Here is a 24,478-nt window from a genome sequence, read left to right as displayed (position 1 = left end):
GAGAAAGGAATTTTGTGATAGAGCTGTTCAGAAACAGAATAGGCTGCCTTGTAAGGCTGTAGAAGTTTTAAAGAATGGGTTGGGCAATGCCTTGGTAAAATAATTTCAGGCATCAACTGGACATGTGATTTAGCATCCTGATCTCTCACATATACTCTTCCTTTAGAGTATTTTTTCCCAAAATAGGGTTCTACCAAAACTACTAACATTTTATCTTAATAAGTGTTAAGAAAGGGTTCTACGGTCCAAAAAGCAATTTTTGTAATTTCAGGTTAAGTAAAGATAAACAAACTTCTGTAGAATCAATCAGACTTTTTATTAGGGTGTATGCATTGTGAATAAACAAAGTATGTGTGTTTGGGAAGGTGTTAGGAATGGGATACACTGTATAGTATGTATTCCTTATAAAACTTTGACCATGGAACCAATTTCTCAAGAAGAACCTTACATGACACTATAGCATCTGGTCTAATAATTATTCTTATATTATAAAATAATTATATATATATTTATTTATTATAAAATTATAATTAACTCAGTAAGCATTTGTAAGATAGCATAGCATCTAGCCCATGCTATTGCATGGAGAGCATTTCACTGGGAGTTACCTGGGTAGTATTCTCATGTGCCATAAGTTCAGCTCTTCACTTGGGCATAAGCCTATACATTTGCCATACTGATCAAGGGAAGCTGTATTATTCTGCTTTTGACTCTACTCAGACATCTCTTCTGTTATTTCCTTGGGACTATTATTGTCACCTCATAGTCCATTGGAAGCTTCAGGACTTTTTCTGGAAATATTCAAAGATAGATTACTCTAAGGGAGAGGTAGGGTAGGGAGGGAGAGAGAAAGGAGGAAAGGAGCAGACGGAGAAGGGGCAGAATGATGATGACGATAATAGAAAGAGTTTGATTCTCTGTTAACGGCATATTTGACTCCTACAGAACCTGTTTTCCTGAGACTCTCCACAATGAAAATGGAGGGGAGTTCATTTAAAAATCACAGAATTAAGGGCACCTAATTGGCTCAGTGTTCGAGCATCTGCCTTTGGCTCAGGTCATGACCCCAGGGTCCTGGGATTGAGTTCCTGGTCAGGCTCCCTGTGGGGAGCCTGCTTCTCCCTTTGCCTATGTCTCTGCCTCTCTCTCTCTCTGTCTCTCATGAATAAAATAAATAAAATCCTAAAAAAGAAAAAAAATCACAGAAATAGTCTAGGATACCTTTAGTAAAAGAAGTCTCCATTTTAGCAGATAGCAATAAACAATAGAGTCTATTATAATTGCTGGGATCTGCTAATAAGTTTTTTTTCCTGAAACAAACTCCATTAACCCTCCTTGATACTCTATTCTCATCAACATTTTAATAGCATGGGACTAACTCTTGTAAACTTTTTTTCCCACACAAAACATATAATCCACAACCTGCTAATGATTACATTTAGCCTAATTGTTAGGTTGCTGCTGGTGACAGAAAAATTTACCCTGGCACTTAGACAATTCTAGAAGCCCAGCCAAGCATTTGGTATGTGTGAATCAGCCTTCATATACGTCTCCTATAGAGTGGCCAACTAGCTAAGCCATCTCACTTGGCAGCAATTCCTGATGGATATACCAAATCTACTCTGAGTAGAGGGCAGGGCTTTTCAGTAGAGCAGTCTGGAGAATCAGAATTTTTTTAAGATTGTATTTATTTAGTCATGAGAGACACAGAGAGAGAGGCAGAGACACAGGCAAAGGGAGAAGCAGGCTCCATGCAGGGAGCCTGACGTGGGACTCGATCCTAGGACTCCAGGATCACGGCCTGGGCTGAAAGTGGCCCCAAATCACTAAGCCACCCGGGCTGCCCTGGAGAACCAGAATTTGAACTCAAAGTTCTAGCAGGATTTTGCAGACTCCTTGACAAGCCATTGGCTTGGGACTTCCTCTCCATCACAGGCCTTTGATTGCTAGGGTAGGGCAGCTTGCTCAGGCTGAGTTCTGCTCTCTTCTGTCAGAGGATGAGCAGGTGGAGAGACACCCCTACAATGTGCTAGCCCACATTCCAAATGAATGTAAGATTTTGCAGGCTGGAGTTAACGTTTTCTGAATCTGTGTCACCGATTTCAATATCCCAATATTTATAACTCAGTTAAAGATACTGAGGTACAGAGAGTCTGTGACTTTCCCAAGCTCAAAACCCCAGATTTTTGGTAATTCTGACAAAGAGACTTTTGTATCTGAAGAAAAAGAAGAAAGTCTTCTCTCTACATTTATATTGCTTCATCATTTACACGATGTTGGGTTCTCTAACTCTTTGAGAATTTTCTCATGTAGGGCCAGTTGTTGCTTTTTAATACTTCAGATAATTCTGCTCTTTTGTACCTGTGCCAGCATCATTAACATGACCAGCTCCAAGAGGGCATCTAAGCAAGTATTTGCCAATCTTCCTGGAAAAACAAACTCCTCTCCATCTTCTTTACCTGTAATTCAAAGTTTTGCCAACTTCCGCTTTTCAAAATGAGTTATCTGGTAAAGCCTTATGATTCTAACATTGAAAGAAATGTTAGACTCAAACTACTTGTGTACTAGTGTGATTACTACCTAGTGAAAAATATCTAAAATGAAAAGATGGATATGGATATATATTGGCCATTTTCGAATTGCTTTGATAAAAATTAAGCATTCACTCTTGGCCAGATACTGGAGTAGATGTTGGGGATGGTGAACAAATTCTCCTTGAATATATTTCCCACTCACAAAGCAAATAGGCAGCTTTATTAGTCCTAACACCAAGGCTACACCAATACATTTCTTTTGATTGCATCACTTTTATGAAGATTAAAATAATTACAACTATGTCACGTTGCAAGTTTTAAGAGCTATTTTCAAAATATATGCTCTAGGGAAAATATGATCAGGTGGAGAAAATTACAATATTTCCATCTTCAAATGAGAAAACAGAAACGTATGTGCCCTTCAATAACACAATTTTTCAAGTGAGGATGATGAACGACTACTTTACCTAAAGAATGCCATCCCCCCCCCCCCCCCCCCCCGCCAAGAACTCAAACTACTTAACAATAAGCTAATTATTAAACTTGCTCCTGGAAGCTTATTATAAAATGGTGCACGTGGTACAAATAAGCAAGGGTAAATAGAGTTGTTTATTCACAAATCAGTTTTTTCTACTGACGGCATTAATTGGGGAAGGAAAGTGTGTAAGTAATGTCCTCAGTGGTGTTGAGGAGAGGTGGGGAGCGGTAGCCAACTCTACACATGTCTGCTGGCATGGGTGGGGTGGGGGGAAGCTTACAGCTTGCAGAAATTGCTTGGGTAGCCAGTGATTTCCTAAGTAATCGCTGTAACATTTTTGAAATTAAATTTAACAATTTGATTCACACCAAGGAGTAAACGGATAGTCAGATCAAACTCAGAAGCATAGTCATTCTAAATGGCATTAATCTTAGATGTGCCACCTCATCCTGTGTCAATTAAGCTTTCAGAGGTGATCTTCAAGGATATTTCCAAATGGAATATCTTGTAGCTGTCCTGTAAACTGGCCTCTCCCCTTGCACTGCTTTTGATGTGATAAACTTGATTTCTTTACACTCATAGAACTCAGAGAGCAAAGTAAAGGCTGGATTTTAAAAACCAAAGCTCCTTTCTGTGGCTAAGCAAAAGTCATTCATGTTAGGTGAACATTAGTAGAGAAGTGACCAAATTGGTCAGTAATCTGCTTGTGTCGGTTTTTATACTGCTATGCCTTTATCAGTGTTGATCATTAGCATCTACCTTGAAACCAACAAAAACAAATCAGTTGATTAATTATTAAGGGTCTTATTTAAATGATAACATCTAAAGAGCATTTTTTATTTTGAGAAATACCAGCACAAAGATGAGCCAGATGCTTTACAACTTGGTATCTCTCATTGCAAGTAAGTAGTAGTCACTCAAAGGATTTCTAATTCATTTTCCTTATGATTCGAGAGTGCTAGAATTTGGAAGAACCATTCTTAGATAACATGAGAGAGATTCATATTAAATATGTACAGAGGAAAATTAAATATTATTCCTATGCTCATTTTTTTTATTACTTTTGCCAAACTTTGCTGTGTATATGTTAACTTCATACTACTCTTGGAAGTGGACTGTGTAGGTTTTTAAAAAATGTGTGTATATATACTTTTTTTCTAAATAATTTTAAAGAGAGACGCCTGGGTGGCTCAGCAGCTGAGCATCTACCTTTGGCTCAGGGCATGATCCCAGGTCCAGGTTTTGAGTCCCACATCAGGCTCCCTGCAAGGAGCCTGTTTCTCCCTCTGCCTGTCTCTCTCTCTCTCTCTCTCTCTCTCTCTCTCTCTGTCTCATGAATGAATGAATGAATGAATCTTTAATATTAAAGAAGTTGCCTTATATGAGGATTTTGTTTTTATATTTCTAATGGTCAAAAACTAAGTCTTCAAAGATTTAATTGCTCTGATAAAAGAAAATGTGAGCTTTGTTTTCTCAAGGAGAACGGACCCTATGGAAATGTTGCTTACATAAATACTCAGATTGTCAGGTAATCCTAAAAGAGAAAGACATCAATTAATTCTTTGAGAAGCAGTACAATGATCATCTTCTTCAATAATGCCTATCATAAAAATTAGGGGCAAAATTAATTTAGGTAATGTTATATATACTAGATGACTGTTCATGCATTTTGACAGTCTGGCCTTCTTTTCTACAAAATATTTAAAACTTGCATCAGGAACCAGACTTTAAAAATCCATCCTTCCACTCTACTTAAAAAAAAAAAAATCCATCCTAAATCCCACATAAATATAACTGCACTGTAAGAAAAATAAATTTAGGAATAACTGTACATTAAGGACATTCATGACATAGCATCTTAGAAGAAATGTTCAGCTTTGAGTGAATAGGGCTGCTTACAGAAAAGAAAACGTGGAGAAGCATTGCCCTTGCCATGCCCCCTTTCTTGTTTGTGATTTCTGACACTTCTCCTGTGCTCCTGTCCCCAACTTGGCCTCTCTCCTTACTTTTGTTTTTATTTCCAACTCATTCTCTGTGGCATTTCCCCATTATTTTTGGCATTTGCTTCCCATGAGCTCCTGCACTTTGTCTAATTTTACCTCCCTACCCCTGTTCCTGCAGTCACTCATCCCCAGTGGCTACCAGATGCCTTGTATCTCAGTCCCTTCCAGAATCTACGTGCTCTTCCAGTTCTACTCTCCTGCTCTTAACCTTCCTTTCTAGAGTCCTCTTTGTCTCATCTGTGTATTTCTCTTCTGACTCCATGTTGTCACCCGTCAGAAAATGGCACATAAGGGCATTGTGCTCTGAGCACATCTGGCTACCTTCGCTAGTTGTCCATTTTTTTCCACAATGTGTACTGACCGCCTTAATCTGGATAGAAAAGTATCCTAATCAAGGAAATAAACTGCATACAAATTTCCTTGATTATTTTTCCTCTAGAAATATAGATATGATTTTGAACCAGATGCTTAAAATAACACTAGTGTCACATGAACACAGTGCTCTCGTGTTAGCATCTTACTGGAAATTCACTCCTCGGAACCCTGATATCTCTTCACTTTTGGTTTTCAAATAACCCATACCCATCCAGTAATGACAAGTTATTTTTAATAAATCTTTTACATAAAAGGGCAGTCCCTTTTGAAAGCCCTCATTTGGAAAATATTTTTTTAAATATTCACAGTATGCATTTATTTCTCCCTTCTAATCCAAACTCTAGCTGTCTTAAGCTTTGCATATTTGTTTAAAAAATAACAACAACTACCACAACAAAAAGCTTGCACTTCTTCATTCCCATCAAAACAGGTTTGCCAGCATTAGGTGAACTTAAAATAGTTACTATATAAGTTAGAAAGTTGATTTTGCTCCTTCCATCATTTTCGTCACCTTATCACCACAGCCAAATGGTAAATGTAAACTTATTCTCTAGAAAATGATCTGGGTCCCAATTTCCAGCTAATTGGGAGAAGCAGCCCTGAGTCGAGCACTGTCAGGCTGATTTGAGTCTTAAGATATGATGATGATTATTGTGTCAAATGTAATCAAGAATGTGGGCTCTGAACTGACGAAGGGGCTGGCTGTTTTTAATTCGGGTTCATATACGAAGCAGACCTCCGGTTCATTGGTAGTCACAGCTGGCCGTAAAAGAGCAATTTTTAAAATGTGATTTCATTCTCTGTGGAGCAGTCAGGATCAGGAATTGGATGCACGGGGGAAAATATCCTCATTCTCTTCTTTAAAAAATTCTATTTTCCGTATAATAGCTTCTGTCTTGGTATTTCCCTATCACTCTATATCCGTGGTTTTCAAGCTTCAGGTTGAAACCCCCCTTTCTTTTCTTGTAACACCTTCTTTACTATCATAGACCAAAAGTCGTAGATAAGATTCCCTGCCTCTAGACAGAATTTTTTTCAGATTATTTATTTATTTATTTATTTATTTATTTATTTATTTGAGAGAGAGAGCGTGCGCCAGAAAGCACAAGCAGGAGGAATATCAGAGGGAGAGGGAGAAGCAGACTCCCCACTTAGCAAGGAGCCCAATGCAGGGCTCTATCACAGGACCCTGAGATCATGATTTGGGCCAAAGGCAGAGGCTTAACCAATTGAACCCCCCAGGTACCCCTAAACAGAATTTTTTTTAAATGCCCTGACTTTAATTTTAAAGAGAAATGAGTCATTTATAGTGAACTAATCTCTATTTTGGTATGCAGTTATTCAATTAGGACCACAGTAGAACACACAAGATGTTTTTAGGTGATTATACTATGAATACAATAACAAATGCAGAACAACACCATGTATTGTATGGGGACTTGAATACTGTGAGCAGCACTGGCCATTCTTAATGGAACTTTCCAAAATGCTGAACAACTCTTGACATAATTCTTAATGCAAAGCAATTTTCTTGGATTTTCATGGCATTTAGTTATATTTCTGGAAGAAAAAGTTCAATGTGTATTAAAACCTTGATCAAAGTATTATATGTATATGTATATGTATATGTATATGTATATATACATATACATATAATACTTATCAACAGGGTTTCCCCCATGTGAATGTCCAGTAGGATGTGCAGAAGTGCTGCGGGACTTGGGACAATTCTTTGCTGTCTGAGACATCTCCCCTCGCCAGCCCATCTCCACAGACTGCTAGTAGTGCTCTGCAATCAGTGTATTAGGTTAAAAATCTTCCCTCAATTTCCAGAAGGGCTCTCTAATGTGATCCGTAAAATATGGTTAACTATTTTTCTGGACAAGAACCGATCTGTGAATTAATGAAATAGCAGTACTCTCTGAGAACCTAACGTATTTCTTGGTGATACAGTTGCCATTTTTATAAGACTGAATGAAATGAGCAAGCATTTAAGATCTTCCTAGATTGTGTAACAAAAGCCTTTACAAATTCTGGGATTATCACTGTGGTGATAATCTATTTCCACCATCTTTACTGAATGGCATGTTCTCTCCAAAAGGATATTGATGAGACCCCTCTCAGAGATATTAACTGCCTTCTAACTAGATGTTAACAGATAGAATTAAATTCTGTACAACCATCACAGGTGATATTATTGTAGCTCCCCAAGATATTTAAAATAATGTATGCTTCTTAGATGTAGGCCATAAGAGACATACACACCCATTTCTTGATGAGGTTAACCAGGTAATTTAGTGAAACAAACACAGATTCACATATATACAGAGATAAATAAAAACCTGTGTGATCTGTATATTAAGGGCAGAAATGATTTTTTTACCCTGAAGAAAGTTTAGGCTGGTAGGGAAGCAAAAGGCAGCAGTCTGTTGGCATTTCATCAGGGCATTTGACAAAGCCTTTCACTATATTCTTATGAATCGATTGGAGAAATACTGGCTAGATGCAAGGTAGGTTGGATGATTTAGAAACTGTTACATGCTGTTACCCAAAGGATGTCAATTAATAGATGGGTGTCAAGTGGTGCAAGACCTCTGGTGCTGTGCCAAAGGTTTTGTTCTAGTCCCTGACACACTGGATATTTCTGACAGAACATGAGTAGAGCTATAGAGAAGATGCCCATTCAAATTCACGGCCGATACAAACCAAGGAGCGTAGGGGTACGTTGGACAATAGAGCCACATGAATACCTGGACAGGATGAATCTGGAGGACATGTTTAGTACATATCTCTGGGTCAGGATCAAATTTAAGGGCAATCAGAACATTTGCCAGGGTAGTGGATTGTTTTTAACAGAAGCTATTGTTTGTTATGCACTCTGGCTTTGCGGTGCACCTAAAAAATACATCAAATTAACAGTCTTTGTGGGAGCTCATTTTAAAAATTCCAAAGAAACTATGTTGGTTTTGTTTGAGTAGTGACGGACAACTCAGTGCAATGCATTGGCCAGTCCACTTCATTTTCACTACTAGTACAAAACTCGATGAAAGTTACAACCTCCAAAGATTTCATTAATGTCTACACTTCTGCAAAGCAGAGCACAGTTTTGGTCACAGAATTACTCATCCTCATTTTTAAATGTCTCAGTTATAACTGAATAAGAGTCTTTTATATAATCCATTTTGTGTAACAAACGAAGGTGATATCCGCTAATTATTAAGAGACTCAACTTATGGGGGAATCCCTGGGTGGCTCAGCGGTTTAGCGCCTGCCTTCGGCCCAGGGCATGATCCTGGAGTCCGGGGATCGAGTCCTGCATCCGGCTCCCTGCGAGGAGCCTGCTTCTCCCTCTGCCTATGTCTCTGCCTCTCTCTCTCTCTGTGTATCTCTCATGAATAAATAAATAAAATAAAATAAAAAGATTCAACTTAACGTATGTGAAAGCAATGTATAAACTTTAAGATTCTATAAAATATAAATTATTCTCCAATCAATTTACGTCAAGAAGTAATTTGGACTCTTAAGTTTTTTAAGAACAGGGGACTAGGACCTTCTCATGTGTAGAATGTCTGTCTGATTCATAGTAGGTTTATTGATTTTAGTTGGATCTGCCGAGTGACTATTAAATACCAGAAACCATGGTATGAATCTTGCTCTTAAGGAATTTACAGTAAGTGAATGATGATGACAAAGAAGAATAAGAGACTTTTTGTAAGTGGTGCATTCATAAGTAAGACGATTCTTTTTTAAAAAGATGTATTTATTTATTAGAGAGAGAGCATACTTGTGAGTGCATGAGTGGGGGTGAGGGGCAGAGGGAGAGAATCTCCAGCAGACTCCCCACTCAGCACTGAGCCCAACGCAGGGCTTGATCTCATGACCCCAAGATCCCAACCTGAGCCAAAATCAAGAGTCAGGTGCTCAACCGACTGTGCCATCCAGACGCCCCAAAGCGATTCTTGAAAGCACATGAAGGCCTCAGATTTATTCCTTTAGTGTTGTAGTTTTAATTGAAAAAAATAAATCCTTAATTTATGACTATCCCTCATAAATTTGAATTGATCTAGTGAAAGGCCATCAATGAATCTCAGAGTATCTAGTTCTTTTAAATGCAATTTCTCCCCCTAGTAATTAAAGCAAGAAATCAAGAAATTTTAAATCTTTCTTTTGAGCATCAGTTTTAATTAGCTCAAGCTATTTGTAATCCTCCAAATCTTATAAATCATATCAGATTTACCAGTCTTGTAAATCATATCTGAGCCATTAAAAGAGGTTCAAAATTAAAAGGGCAATTTGTTTAGAATCCACCAAGACTTAGTCACTCTGAGAGATTAATTCATTTCTCAGCTGGTCTTATAAAAATGTATTTATTTTACTGTAAAATTTCTAGAAAAGAGACGTGTTTGGTTTTCTTGTTAGATCATTTTAATGTAAAACATTTCTCAAAAGGTACAGACTTCCCGATAATCTCTATATCCTCAGCAAACATTTATTAAGTTACCATTATAAGAAGGGCACAATCATATGATTTTCCCTTATTTCCTAAGAAGAAAAAGATTTCACCACTGCCCATAATGTGCTCTTTTTTGAATTTAAAAGCCTCAAGCTTACCTCAGGTCCAAAGTGCTGTATTTATTCTAACAGCTCTCTTAGATGGCAGCTACAGATGATAAGCAAAGAGCTTATAATTTTTGTCTCCACACAAATACACATCATAATCTTTATTCATATAATAATCACAGAAAACAAAGAGCTTTTGAGCCTAGTCATATATTAATACCCATTATATTTACCTCACAGGGAGATTGGCAAATCAACCTTGAGAAGTAATATCTTAGAGTGGACTAGATTTGGTGTTTCTGGCTTTGCCACTTATTTGGGAAATTCATCCAGCCTCTCTGAAAGTCAGGTTTCTCTTCTACAAAGTGTTAATGATTATATTATAACAACTGGTCCCACTAACCTCCTCAGATTTTTTAAAAGTATCAAGGGAGAAAATATATGTGAAAAAGCGTCAAAACCAAGGAGCATTATTTTAGTACAAAATACTGTAACAATAAGGGTTAAATTTAAAGAACTCTCAAGAATGTGTTATTAACCACAGGGGAATGCTGAATGAGGAATCAGGTAATAAAAGTCACAAATATTTAGAGACTATAACTTCAAGTTCACGTCCGGAATTAGGAAATTGTTTGTTTTTCCCAATTCCATTGATAGACCTCTACTGTAAGTTCATATCATCTGGTGATAGGTTTTTAGCCACTTCCTTTTCAAGAGAATCTACATGTTTGTTTGACTTTTGATCTTAGAAAATTGAACCAACCTGCCTTGCCGCCTTCAGAATATTATGTATCAACGTCTAACCATCTGTTCTGGTTTTCTCTAAGTGAGAATAAGAATGCATATTTATTTGACAGCACAGTCTTAGGAGACTGGAGAGATGATCCTAGGCTTGTCCTTCTAATTTGGTTACTGTATTACTTTTCATATATCCTTTTAGAAGAAAGCTACTCAATTCAGCTTATCAACATGTAGGAAACACACCTCCTAAAGAGAGTTACACTACAAGTGACCAAAACCGAAAATTCACCTTACAGACCACATAATACAAATCATTGAGAATTTATTTAGAGATGTCAAAAATTGACCTCTTTGTTAACAATCCAAGATAGAAATACATATATGTACATATATATTGAGTATTTCACCTATGCATAATATTTTGTACACTTCTTTTATCACCTAATTTTTCTCAGTGATACATGACAGAAACAGAAGTCAAATGAAATGAGTAATGCAAAGAATAATGGAAAGTTTTAACCATTGTCAACATTTTCTTCTCAGAAATGTCCCAGTGCTTTTAGGAAAAGTATGTAATAATGGTTGTTTCTCTGATGATATACTGTACAAATCTCAATTTTAAAAATGTTCAAAGAATCAAAAGATATATGTATGGAATGTTGTATTTTAAAATTCCTTGCATGATCATGGGGATACTCTCTTACTATCTAAAGGTATAGTCTACGTGATATAAATTTTTTTTTTACTAAAATGTCTGTATCATTGAAGGAAGTTTCAGCAGATAACTTCAAAGCTGCAGTTTATCTTTAGAGCATTAATCTATTTTTCATGCAAGTGTGTTGCTTCTGCACATGTTAAAAAGTCATCCTGTGTTGTCTGGGGTGAGGAAAGATGGGAATGAGTTTTCTGAGAACTAATCAGCAATACTTTGGGAACATTTAGGTCATGGTTTCCAATTAACTCTGGAGAGTTTGAGTAATTTAGTACCAGACCTCAGGAGAGAGGGGATGAAAACCTCGTTAATTCATGTGTCGGTGAACAGCAAACCAGCAAATTTGCGTTGAAAATGGATTTTTTTGTTTTGTTTTGAAGCAAACACCAGCTAGATCTTTCTGCTTTAGTTAGGGTGGGAAAATATCTTTGCATGTCTGTGTTCCCTTATGTGTACTTTTTTTCACGTTTCAATGATTCTGCTTATGGTAAAGTAACTAACAAATAGTTAAATCTGTACTCCAAAATGAAGACCAGGATTCAGTGGTATAACTGAATCTGCACTTTTCTTTCTTTTCCTGCAATGAATGTATCTGAGGGATGTAGACACCAATATCTACTTTCAGAGTTATAAAAATTTCTAGGGTGCAAGACTTGGGCTATAATCCCAATTCTGCCACTTGTGTGCAACTTTGGAAAAGTCATCCAGTTCTTTCAGAATGAATCTCACCAACAGCAAAATGAAACCAGCAATAACCTGGACCATAGATCCAAGAGATTTCTTATTTTTATGAAAATCAATTCAATTAGGCCAACTTTGAGCATCTGTCACCGTATGTTGAGATAAAATCCAGCTAGTTGATCTCTACTTCCTTTGATCAGAAAAGGCCAGAAAAATGTTTAAAGGTAGATTTATCACTTGTTAGGCAAATTGAGATCCTAGTTCATGAATACATTTGAGCTACTGGTAGGGAATCCACATGAATTATAGGCTTAATCACACCGTAAGTATAGCTAAATGTTTACCTCTCTGTCTCCTCCACCAGAATTGAATATATTAAATGCCAAAGTCCATGTCCATGCCTCATTGACTTTTGTGTCACCATCACTGAACATAGATCCTGGCACATAATACGTATGGAATAGATGCATAGATGACTTAATGAGATGTTGGTAGGCATGTACAAATAAGAATGAGGTGCTAAAAACAAAAAGGAATGAGGTGCTGATTTAATGATGATCTGTGTAGAGCTTAAAGCCATTGAGAGGGAATGAAATATCCAACTGGAAGGCATACAAAGAAAAACAGAAGCAGACTGTAGGTAGAAAAAATTGGAGATACCTTATAAAATGATGAGAGAATAAGTCTAAATATATTTTAAAACATGTGAAAAACTATATGGATGTTAGCTTTAAAAATATTTTTTCTGTGCCATATCTTAGAGCCTTGATCTCTTATTCTGGGTCAATAGTTAAAAGAACACAGTATATTTCTCACTGTATCGTTCAGCCGCAGAGGAGAAAAGAGAAACATCCTCTCACAGCCAGAATGCTTCTGTGGCTGTATTTCTAGGTAGATGTTGCCCTAAGCCACAACATTAGAGTTGTGGCTAGACAGGTACTGACGGGGGACTGGGCCAAGCATTATTGAAGGACTTAGTTTAGATTCATGCTTCTCCTTGGTGCAAATTACTAATACAATTGCTAGCGATTAAATGGAATCCTTTCAACAAACTGCTGTATATCCATTGGTAATACAATTCTAGCTGTCCCTTGAAAACACAATCTGAAGTGATTTTTAAAAATCAAAATGTAATGCATTTTCTAGCAAGTCAGTGGAGACTGTTACAGTTACAGAGAGATCGAACCTCAGGTTATGTTTGGTCCTGTGACTAGTGTTGCACGTTGCTGCTAAGGTGCTCATTCTCTTATATCGGTATCTAACACCAACAAAAGGGAAAAAATTGTCATCCTGTAATCATTTCCTAAAAACATCATAGGAAATGATAGTGGTTCAATGCAAATAAGCCAGGAAGGTGATAGTGCGGGTATTTTATTTGGTTACTCCATGACAATACCAGGGCACAGATCAGGAGTGTTTTTTAGCAGAAGACTGAGTGCTGTGAATTTCCTCAATTTGTCACACTTAAAAAAACACCTGGGCCAAATAGCCTCCTCTATCAGATTGAGACTTTTTCCCCCTAAAAATATTCCATGTGTTTCTTTCTGTTTGATTATATATATATATGTGTGTATATATATATATAATAACATATTTTTAAAATTTTATATATGGAAACTCCTGGTTACAGTGCACTGATAAAGTATTGTCCACTCATGTATCTATGAGTAGAATATTGTCTATGCATTCATTCAGCTCTACAGCCTTACTTGGGAAAGTAATAAGTTTCCCTTTCCTCATGTGCTTTTTATGTATTAAGTTGACCCATAAGAAATTGCTGATATTCAACTCAATAGAAAATTTGGAGTCTTAAAGATTTAGTTAGAGATACCCTGATATGTGTGTGGGTGCTTGGTGACAGATCAGAGTATTGCTTGTCTGATTGCCTCACTGATAATCAGTTCTTAAAAGGAAAACGGAGATGCTGAAGACCTGCATTCTGTAATTCTTCCCCTTTGAGCGGAATTGGCTCTGGATGAGTACCTTCTTGGGCAGGTACAGGGTTGTACTAAGCTTTACAGCTACAGCATTTTGCCCTTCAGTAAGTTCTTGCTTCTAACTGGTGATAATGCAACTCTACACTACGTATAGATCCTTATTTTTTTTTAAGATTTTATTTGTTTATTTGAGAGAGCGCACCAGTGAGAGAGCACAAGCAGGGGGTGGGACAGAAGCAGACTCCCCACTGAGCAGGGAGCCCGATGAGGGGCTCAATCCCAGGACCCCTGAGATCATGACCTGAGCCACCCAGGTGCCTCTCTATAGATCCTCTTAAAGGGCAACCAAGGGTGCAGGCGCTCTTCAGGCTCATTTCCTGAGCGTGAGAATACTCCATCCTGTCCCCTTATGAGACCACAGTCCATGTAAGTAGTTGTATATTTCTCACATACATTTATTTCTTAAGCATGTATATTTTTAAAATCCTCATTTAGTATGACATCTCAGCATGTCAGTTTTCCCAGGAGGCAGATTCTGAGAAAGCGATTAACTTGCAGGAATTTTGTTAGCGAGTGCTGTCAGGATTAACACCTGTGAGGGAAGGAACAGGAAGGAAGCAGGACAGGGAAGGAGAAGCTGGGCTTCAGTGCAGTTGCAACCACAACATCAATCAACCACCCCCCTCCCCAATCCTCCCGAATTGTTCTGAGTTGGAGCAAGAGGACCAGGCTTTTATAGCCCACACATTCACCAGTCATTGGCTGCATCCTGCCTCCAGTAGCTTTCTCAGAAGCTAGGGCAAAATGAATGGGTCTCGAGTGGCGGTGATTCTCAAAGCTTTAGCATATATTGGAATCACCTAGAAGACTTGTTAAAACACAGCCACTGAACTCCATGCACAGACTTTCTGATTTAGCAGGTCCAGGGTAAGGCTTGAGAATTCGCATTTCTAATATGTTCTCAGATAATGCTAATGCCACTGGTCTGTGGGTCACATTTTGAGAACCACTGTACCATACCACTCATACTTAGGCACTTGAGAAAGGTACATGGTGACCTTTTAAACAGAAAAAAAAAAATTAAAAGTCATCATACCAGTCCACACTCCACCAGATTCTTAGCTATTACATGTTATAAACCTAGAATAGCTGACAATATTAGTTGCATAAAAAAGGACTTAACCCCTGTAGTAGAATATATTCGTAAAGTATTATTACTATTTCCAATACCTGGGCATTGTTACTTTTAAAGTTCACCCAAATTTTCACCAGGATCCCGTAATTGGATAACCCAGACAGAATTGATAAGATAACTCATGTTCAAGATCTTCGGTTTTATTCTAAAACAATTTTTAAGATTTCTTTATGATTCTCATTATTTCTGCATTTTTATTAATCATATAAGCCACTTAAGGCCATATGGTTATGGAAAATTAAAAAGTATGACATACATCCGGAGCTATTTTGAATGCACAAATATGACATATAAGTACCCTTGACTCATTTCTGGTCTAGGCTTGGTGCGATTAAAATTTAGGAATTCGCTGTATGTAGATTGACCTCAGGAGAAAGGATGCAGCCTTAAAACTACCACATGAGCAGGAAACAACAATCTCACCTCTGATCAAAGAGGCCTGTAAAAGAACTCATTTGAAGAGATTTTCTGCTCTCACGGCCATTGAATTTTGTTAACATATTTTCCAAATTAGCAAAGATTAAGCTTGATGTTGTCAATATTTCTGAGCACTAGGGTATCATTGAGGAAAATGGTGCCTTACTGTCCTACAAGAGTTACTGTTCTTCCCTAAGGGCCTAATTTACAAAGCAGCAAACTCGCTGGTAGGATTTGGCTAGAAATCTCATTGTCTCGGTAGAACCCTTTCATCTAATTTATGTGCATCGTATTTTACAAAGAACTCTTGGAAAGTTATTTACTAGTTACTTTCTCTGGAAGCAGAGGATAAGTGGTGTTTTTAGTTCAAGAATGGGGGAGCATCGTGTGCAGCTCATGATGAGGGGGACCCTGATAATAAAATGCACACTGTCTACCTCTCTCCAGGCTTCACTCTGCCCTGAGAGTTTCATTTTTGTCCTTTTATTTTCCATGAAGTTGGAGCATGTTAGAAAATATGTCATCGTCTAACCCTGCACTTGTCTTCTGGAATGCGACAGCTTATTTCTACCCCAAATTTTAGGCTAGAGGTGGCGTAAGTCTTAGTGATTTCTGATGCGCAAGTCAGCCTAGAAATACTAGCTTGAACAGGATGAGATGGCCACTTCTGTAGGTCAGAAACGGCCAGATGTGAGCAGGTTTCAGGTGCTTCAACCTGTGCGTTTCATGCCAGATTGTAACATTAAGATTCTCAGTGCTGTTGCAATGGTTCTGAGCTTTTAAGTCATACTGAATAAAAAGATAAATAAATAACTATTTTGATCTTCCTCCCTCCATTGATAGTTTGAAAACCAGATAAGCAGGGAGCAAGCAGTCCAGGTTAGTCCATGAACTAGGCAAGGTTGAACTGATTTGCCCAACCCAAATGCCAAGGTAACTTTAGGCTATGCAGCATTACAGTTTATTTAGGGGTTGATAAATAGCTTCATGCAATGCTTCCTTTTTTTCCGATAGCTGCATCCTCATAAACCTATTCTACCCTCCACCAGTTAATGCAGACAGAAGATTTTTATCCAGTATGAGCACCGAAACTACACTGTGGAAGACTGTAGGCTCAGCAAAAACCTCACCCGTGATGAATAAACAGCTCTTCCGGGGGCTTTGCTGCCGCTGGCTCGGCAGGAGCTGTTTATTGCCTGGTTTGCACATCCCATGATAAAGTTGCTGCTGAAATAAATTGCAGTTTTGCATAATTATTGACAATCACATCCTAACAAGCAGTGTGTATCATATTCAAGTGTTCAATTTTTTAAAATCCATTTTTAGCTTATGTTTAATCCCAGAAAGTGTTTGTGTAGTAATAGAAGGCAAATATGGCATTTAAATAGACTACTAATTTCCTCATTGCAGACAAAATTTACCTGAATCTTTTTAGATGGGACTGTTACTGCCAAAGGCAATTTTCCCTCCAAGCTGTTATTATGTAGATTTTTGCTGAGGGCATATGTGTGTGTATCCACAATATATGCATTATATATATATGTGTATATATATATATATAATAAATTTTTTAGATTTTTGTGTCATTAGGAAATTTGGTTCACCCTTTCTAAAAGATTAGAGGAAGGGTGGGGGGACGCCTGGGTGACTCAATTGGTTAAACATCTGCCTTCTGCTCAGGTCACGGTCCGGGTCCTGGGATAGAGCCCGCTTCAGGTTCCTTGCCCAGCAGGGAGTCTGCTCCTCCCTCTACCTCTGCCCCTCCCTCCCCACTCATGTGTTCTCTCTGCCTCTCAAATAAATAAAATCTTTTTAAAAAGTTTAGAGAAAGAGTAATGGGATGTGGGCCGAGTGAAGGAAGGTGTTTGAGTAACCCTGATATATAACTAAGGGTATGTGGGAGGCAGTCATCCTGACACACACATTGTCATATTTTCATTCTCAGCCCAGCAATAGGCATTGTAGATAAGAAACTTTGAACTCAGGTTAAGTAAGCTGATATACCACACAGATGGTAGAGGATATTGGGATTGGACCCAGGTCTGGCTGGGTTTTCAGCTTTCCTTTTTCCATTACACAGAAGTTTTTCCTTTAGGAGAATATTCTCAGTTGCATGACCATCAGATAACAAAATGTAAAGCTAACACTGTAGTTAGAGCCATTAGAACACAATACTGTCACGCAATGTGATATGTTGCACAATGTTTTCTGTGAAATATGTCATCTTTCTCCTTGTTAGTCTTTCTGTTCTCGTCTGCCCTCTGATCCCTTTCTCTTGTTTCCTCCACTGTTCGACTTTCTGGTTTAGCTTTGCATTTTCTTGACCTTTTTCCTTGCCTACTGAATCCTGACTTTCTGCCTCAGGTGACATCAAAGATAAGCATGGTATGGGGATTTGGGAGCTTTACCTATAAAGATGAGCTTTCACTTTTGCAGCATATGAAAATAAGTTTTCACAGTCAACCAGTAAAAAAAAACTATCAAGTTAAAAAAAAAGATTGTTTTTGGAAGTTCATATATGAACACTCCAGAGTCTACACACACACACACACAAATATACATACACACACACTATTCTAGTTGTTGCTTCTAAGAGGACTTTTAGCGACAACCCATACCCTTGTTGGTACATTACAATTTAGTCCCTTGATCTTAGCTCCTTTAATGAGGGCCCCCGGGGTGCACCATTCTGATAACTGAGGAGAATTACATCTGGACATTTGTTCCTTTGCAGATTGAGTGAGCGAGAGGCTGCTCTGGAAGAAACCCACAGATTATTGCAACAGTTCCCCTTGGACCTGGAGAAGTTCCTTGCCTGGCTTACAGAAGCCGAAACAACTGCCAACGTCCTGCAGGATGCCACCCATAAGGAAAGGCTTCTAGAAGATTCCAAGGGAGTAAGAGAGCTGATGAAACAATGGCAAGTAAGTAAAGCTTTTCTACTTTGCCTCTTGTGAATCCATGTGAACAGTTCACAGCGTCGGTCTTCATAACTGATGTGCTGGGGACAAAGTAAAGTGGTTGTTTTATATGGCGTGATACAGTGCGGCATATGGCCAAGAAGGAAAGAGGCAGAGGGAGAAAGCAAAGTCATTTAGTATTTCATTTAACACCCCAGTCTTCCAAATGGTCCATGTTTTTTTCACCAGGGAAAACTTGCACGTAAAACCAGAGCTTTGGCCAAGGAGAAACTTTGCTCCAAGAAATAAATTAGGAATTGGTTTATTAAATGGAAAAAGTTGCCATTTTGGAGTGTTTATTTAATATTTTACAGGGAAAGCATCTGTATGAATTGTCTGTTTTATTTAGCGTTGCTAACTGAATCAGTTTCCCTTCATTACTTCCAAATACATTTTGAAATGTTAATCTGGCATTTTGTAGCTTTCTTCCCAACACGATCTGTAAAAAGAAAAATGAGATGGCTAAATTTGTCATAGTTAATGATCATACAATTTTCAGACAATTGTTTTTCCTAGAAACAACAATTATTGCTATAAAATTTCATATGCATAAACAGTGAAAAGGGAAGTTTAGGGTAGTTTTGTCTAAATGACATCTTGGTTCAAGGAGGCTTCTTATGTTCATTCTCAGTGCCTGATATAATTTTCTGAACCATTATGAAGTGTTGTTATGTATAGTTGAGTTTTCTGACGTGAAACAAGAATTTTACTAGTATCTCAAACTTAGAGTGTTAAAAACAATATGATCCAGGTTTTGGACTACTTTTTTCCATATATTTAAATTATGATGAAAAAAGTGATTGTATATCCTAGCTTGAAAAATAATTCCACCGTCAGACCATAATAAGCAATGTTTCTTTCCTCGTTTTCCTTCTTTTTTTTTCTGTTTTGATAGGATACTTGATCTACTTTCCTGCTCTTGTGCATAGAGTTAATGACAGTGGCAATTCATAGCTTCTCAAATTCGTCATTTGTGTCTTCCATGCTCCTTAGACCCCACTCGCTCCTCCACAATGTGTGTTGAATTAGTTTGATCATTGGTTCGTTCATCATAGTTTGTTAGAGCAATATCTGACTTTATCTTTGTAGATGTGTCCCATGGCTCTAGAATATAAAAGCAATGCAAAGTTAGATTTTTTTGGTAACTCTTAGATGAATGGTTAGAAAATATTCTGCTGCAACTTACTTGTGATATTTTATAAACTTTTAGTTCTTCCTCCTTCTACATACCCATGAAGCTACCTCGAATTTTAATAAATATATGGGCTCACATATTCTCATCAGCTATGGTAGATAAAGAATAAAACTTCACGTGGGTTTTTTAGCAGATTAGTTTGAAAAGAAAGAATAATCCAAGAGACCATTTTATAATAAAGATTTAATAAAACATCCTTTAAATTAGTAAACAAGTCTGATTGAGGGCAAAGACACATCCATGTATCTACTATATGTTGTTATCTGCATTACTATACAATGAAAATTCTGAGAAACTGCAAGATTCTGAATCATTAAGAGAAAAAGTTGCCTTGTTTTTAAACTGTATCTCCTATGGGAGAATGGAGAAGAAACTACATTTTGTGTTTAGATCTCTGAGCTCCCTTTCAAAAACAGTTGAAAGTTATGCAGAGGACATTTTCTTAGCTTATGGTATATTACTCATAAAAAGTATTTGTTATTAAAAGCTATATAAAACTCCTCTAGAGTTCCTGAAAACCTTAGACATATCATTTTCCCCTTAACTACAATAGGACTAGCTGAGATCCCAACACTATTTTAAAATAGAGACAATTTTTTCATTCCCTCTGTGTTAATATTGGGTTTTCTATAAATTCCAGTTGCCTGAGGTTGAAACTACATTTTATGGATAGAAATGACTTTTATAGCCAGCTCTGATTTTCAGTTGGATGGCCGGATAACAGTCTTTTGATGAAAGATTTGGAGATGTCATGGAAAAAATTCGAAATTACTAAAACTATTGATTATTGTTGTTAATGGTGCATTTCAAGTGATAGGATTGAATTAAGGTACTGGGGTTTAAAAGCAACAAATGGAAACGCCAAGATTGAAAATAAATATAACCACATATTTTAGGAGATTACATGCAATTTCAGTATTTCAGCTAAATGGAAGTCTTTGTTTTATTTCCCTTACAAAGATTTTTTTTATTTTGAACAAAAGGAATTTTCTATAATATGTGTGAAGGAAAAAAAGTATAATGATTCGCCTTTTCACTTTGTTTGAAGAAGCTGGTAGCATTATGTTCATTGTTTGATTCATGCTGTAGAGCGAAAGTAATTCTTACATATTAAAAAAGGAAACTCCAAATGCCTAGCCAGAACATCAGCTCTCCCAGCAGATTCCAATACATCTGTCCACCCGAAAGCATTGATGTTTTATTTTGTGAAAATGCTGCTGAATGGATACAGGGGCTGGCAGGGGGTTGGGGGGAGCCTTCACAAATATGTTTTTGCTCTATGACTGTCAATCAATTCTTCTATATATGGAGATCCCCCCCCCGCCCCAGCTCTTGCTAGAATGAGTATCACTGTTATTTACAATCCACTTCACAGGATATTTAATTCTCTCAGCAATAATCACAATTCATGGGTTCTATAAGAATACATGTTTTATGAAGCATATGCTTCCTGAATGGAATTAATCTGAGTAATTTCACTCTGAAAGCCATTAAAATTCCTTCCTCATATTAGAAAAAATGCTTATTTAGTTTTCTTGGTAAAAGCAAGGACGTTATAGTTGTCCTTATACTTCAGGATGAGGAGATTTTTCTTATAAATAGTGTTATTTCTGACAGTCTAACTGGAATGTTAAAGCTAATACATTTTTATAGAATATCATATAGAACCCTGAGAGGTGACAGTCTGAGAATTTTTATATTGCAAATTTATCTTTAAAATAAAAAAAACTGTATTCATAGTTGGATCATATTCTTCCTGTGTCCAAAACATTTCCACTTTGGGCCCCAGAGAATTAATAAATATAGCCTCTGTTCCAAATTCTGACATAAAACCATCAATAACTATCTGAAAATGGGAAGCCTCTGTAACTTTGCTAATATTTCACAAGATTTCTGCCAATCTTAACTGATTCTCTAAGGACCCCTAAGAGATCATTGTAATACCAGCTTGTAAAGAAGGTATGTGGGTGTAGGTATATGTTGGGGAGAGATGGTCATAAAGGTGTAATTAGGATCTTTTTCCTGACAAGAGAAACTATGGAGTAATTAATATTTGAGATTCCTTCATCTGTGATCTGGATCTTGTCTCAGGCCATAGCTTTAAACCCAGTTTCTTGTCTAAGCTTGTTTGTTTTTACCCATATCTCCCTACCCAACCCCATCATAAAAGTTCTCTCCTATTAAAGAAAACATTTCCAGAGAGCCTAGCTTGATAAACTTTGAATTGTACATCAGCGTGCACCTGTAAATTGATTAAGGAAGCTTATATTTCTAATACATTTTTGAAATTGGGGAAGTAACTTCCTCAGTGTTTCTCACAAAAAAAATCTTGGCCCACTGGTTAATTCCAAAGGAAGAAAGAAGAATGCAATCTTAGTAACACAATTAGTATTCTGAATAAATTGGATTGTCATCTTTCTTGGGACATCTAAGAATAGAGAGGTAATCTGAGGTTCCCTAATTCTAAGAAAAGGAAACCCTCTGTGTATTCCTTTCCTTTGCTATAATTTGAACTGAGTTTTATACAATTTTCTATACTTCTTCTTTGGTGTCTAAAGAATATAAAAGTTAATCTTGATATTTTTCTTTTGCCTGGCAATGACTGCCTACTCTTTTGGATATGTAAAAACTTTTATATATATCATTTCCTCAAGAACTTTGATTAATCCATGAAATCTGTTAAGTGCCTAGTATGGCATGAGGACAACCACAAACATGATTACAGAGATGCTTTTCGAACACAGTTCAAAGTATTAGGTTGTATAATTCAATGACTATCAATCCACAATTTTAATTTTTTTACTTTTATTTAACTTTTTTAAACCAAAAAAAAAAAAAAACTCCAGTTCATCCATTTCTTTTACCCCTATCTCTTGCAACCACCAATCTGTTCTCTATATCTGTTAGCTAATTTTGTTTTGTTTTGTTTGTTTTTTAGATTCCACATATAAGAGAGATCATATAGTATTTGTCTTTCTGTCTGATTTATTTTACTTGGCATCACAATTTTTAAATAGAAAGGAATAAAATTAGCAGAATAGAATAGGAAATAACAGAGTTCATCACTCTTAAGTCAGGGTCGGGTTTTGTGTGTGTGTGTGTGTGTGTGTGTGTGTGTGTGTGTGTGTGTGTATAACTTTGATTTTGGCTGTGTATGTGTGTGAGAGAGAGGGAAAGAGAGAGAAAGAATGAGAATGTGCATACTGGATATATTCAAAACCCTCTGTATTAGAATAGACCTCTGCCTTTGTAGTGCTTAAATTCCAGAGATCAAAGTACGTATGCTAAGGCAAATTATAGTAGTGTGACGAGTATTAGAGTAGAGAGCTAGACTGGGTCTAATGAAAACAGATGATTAAGCTTAAGCCTTCCAAAGAGGCTAGAAACTCACTATAACAGTGTTTTCCCATCTTCCTTATATATTGGAGGGTTCTTTTTTAAAAGATTTATTCATCTATTTGAGAAGGGAGGAGCAGCAGGAGTGGAAAAGAGAGAGAGAGAGAGAGAGAGAGAGAGAATTTCCAGCAGACTTCCCACTGAGCATGGAGCCCAATGCAGGGCTAATCCCAGGACCCTGAGATCATGAACTAGCCAAAATCAAGAGTAAGATGCTTAGCCGACTGAGCCACCCAGGCACCTGAGGAAGAGCTTTTAAAAATGCTAATTCCTTGAATCCACCCCCTAGAGATTCAAATTGGATTGATGGCAGCATGTACTGTCCATGATTCTGATGTCTAACCAAGGCTGAAAACCTCTGCTCAGAGTATGTTAGAAGAATGTATTAGGACCTAGCTAGGTATAAAGAGTTGAAAAGAGAATTTTTGGCAAAGTCAATACCATGTTCAAAGTCCTGGACATTGTGAGAGTTTGAGAATCTAAAGGTACTTGTCTATGATGGGGGTATGGTTGTTCCAAGAACTGAGATCAGAAAGGTCAGCTGGGGCTAAATTATGTGGAAAAACAGCAGGGTATAGTAAATAGAGTACCAGCCTTCTAAGCAGAAACACCACTTATTCTTCCACTTGTTGCCCCTAACTTCTACATCTTAATTATATTTTTCTATACAGTGGGCATATTTTGAGGATTAAATAATAGGATACATATAAAATTCCCTCTAGGGGGGCAGAGTGTTAGACTCGGAGGGCTCAGTATGTGTAAGCTGTCTTTCTATCCCACTTGTCATCTACCTTAAAAGTTGGGACTTTATCTGCAGTCTATGGGAAGTCACAATATAGTTTTAAACAAGGAAATAAATTAACCGGACTTACATTTTTGAAAGATTGACTCTGGTAGGTGAGAGAAGAATTGGAAGGATATAAAACCTGTCCAGGAACAACAGTTAGAATGTTCCTTCTGCACTATTCCTAGTAAGAAATAAGGTACTGAGGTTGAACAAATGAAACAGATATGTGAGCTATTTGGAGGTAAAAGTTAACATTACAATGGATGTTACAGGAAGCAGAGGTGAGGAAGCATGGGAGATAGGATGAGGAGTCACTGCTTACCACTTGGCATGACCAAGTGCCTTCAGGGAGTCGTAGAATTCAAGAGGGGAACCAGTTGTGGGAAGAGAAGTCAAGAATGTATTCAGTTTTGAGATGTCTGTGAGTCATAGAGGTGAAACTATCATCTCCTTAAAGCAATTGCAAATATGGATCTAAAATTTGGAAGAGATATAAGTTCTCAGTTG

At 37.3% G+C, this 24,478-nt stretch overlaps 1 protein-coding gene across 7 annotated transcripts in view; it reads left to right on the top strand.

The window, feature by feature from the left end:
• The window catches only part of DMD (dystrophin), a 2,426,617-nt gene that overhangs the window by 1,925,232 nt on the left and 476,907 nt on the right, over positions 1-24,478 (top strand). For all 7 annotated transcript variants that reach the window (XM_072743155.1, XM_072743156.1, XM_072743160.1 and 4 more), the window contains one exon: positions 18,368-18,557. In XM_072743155.1, the coding sequence (XP_072599256.1) occupies positions 18,368-18,557 (190 nt within the window). The remainder of the gene's footprint in view (positions 1-18,367; positions 18,558-24,478) is intronic.

This window comes from Vulpes vulpes, chromosome X (assembly GCF_048418805.1).
Source record: "Vulpes vulpes isolate BD-2025 chromosome X, VulVul3, whole genome shotgun sequence".
Lineage (NCBI taxonomy): Eukaryota > Metazoa > Chordata > Mammalia > Carnivora > Canidae > Vulpes > Vulpes vulpes.
This window is presented reverse-complemented; position numbering and strand designations above follow the sequence as displayed.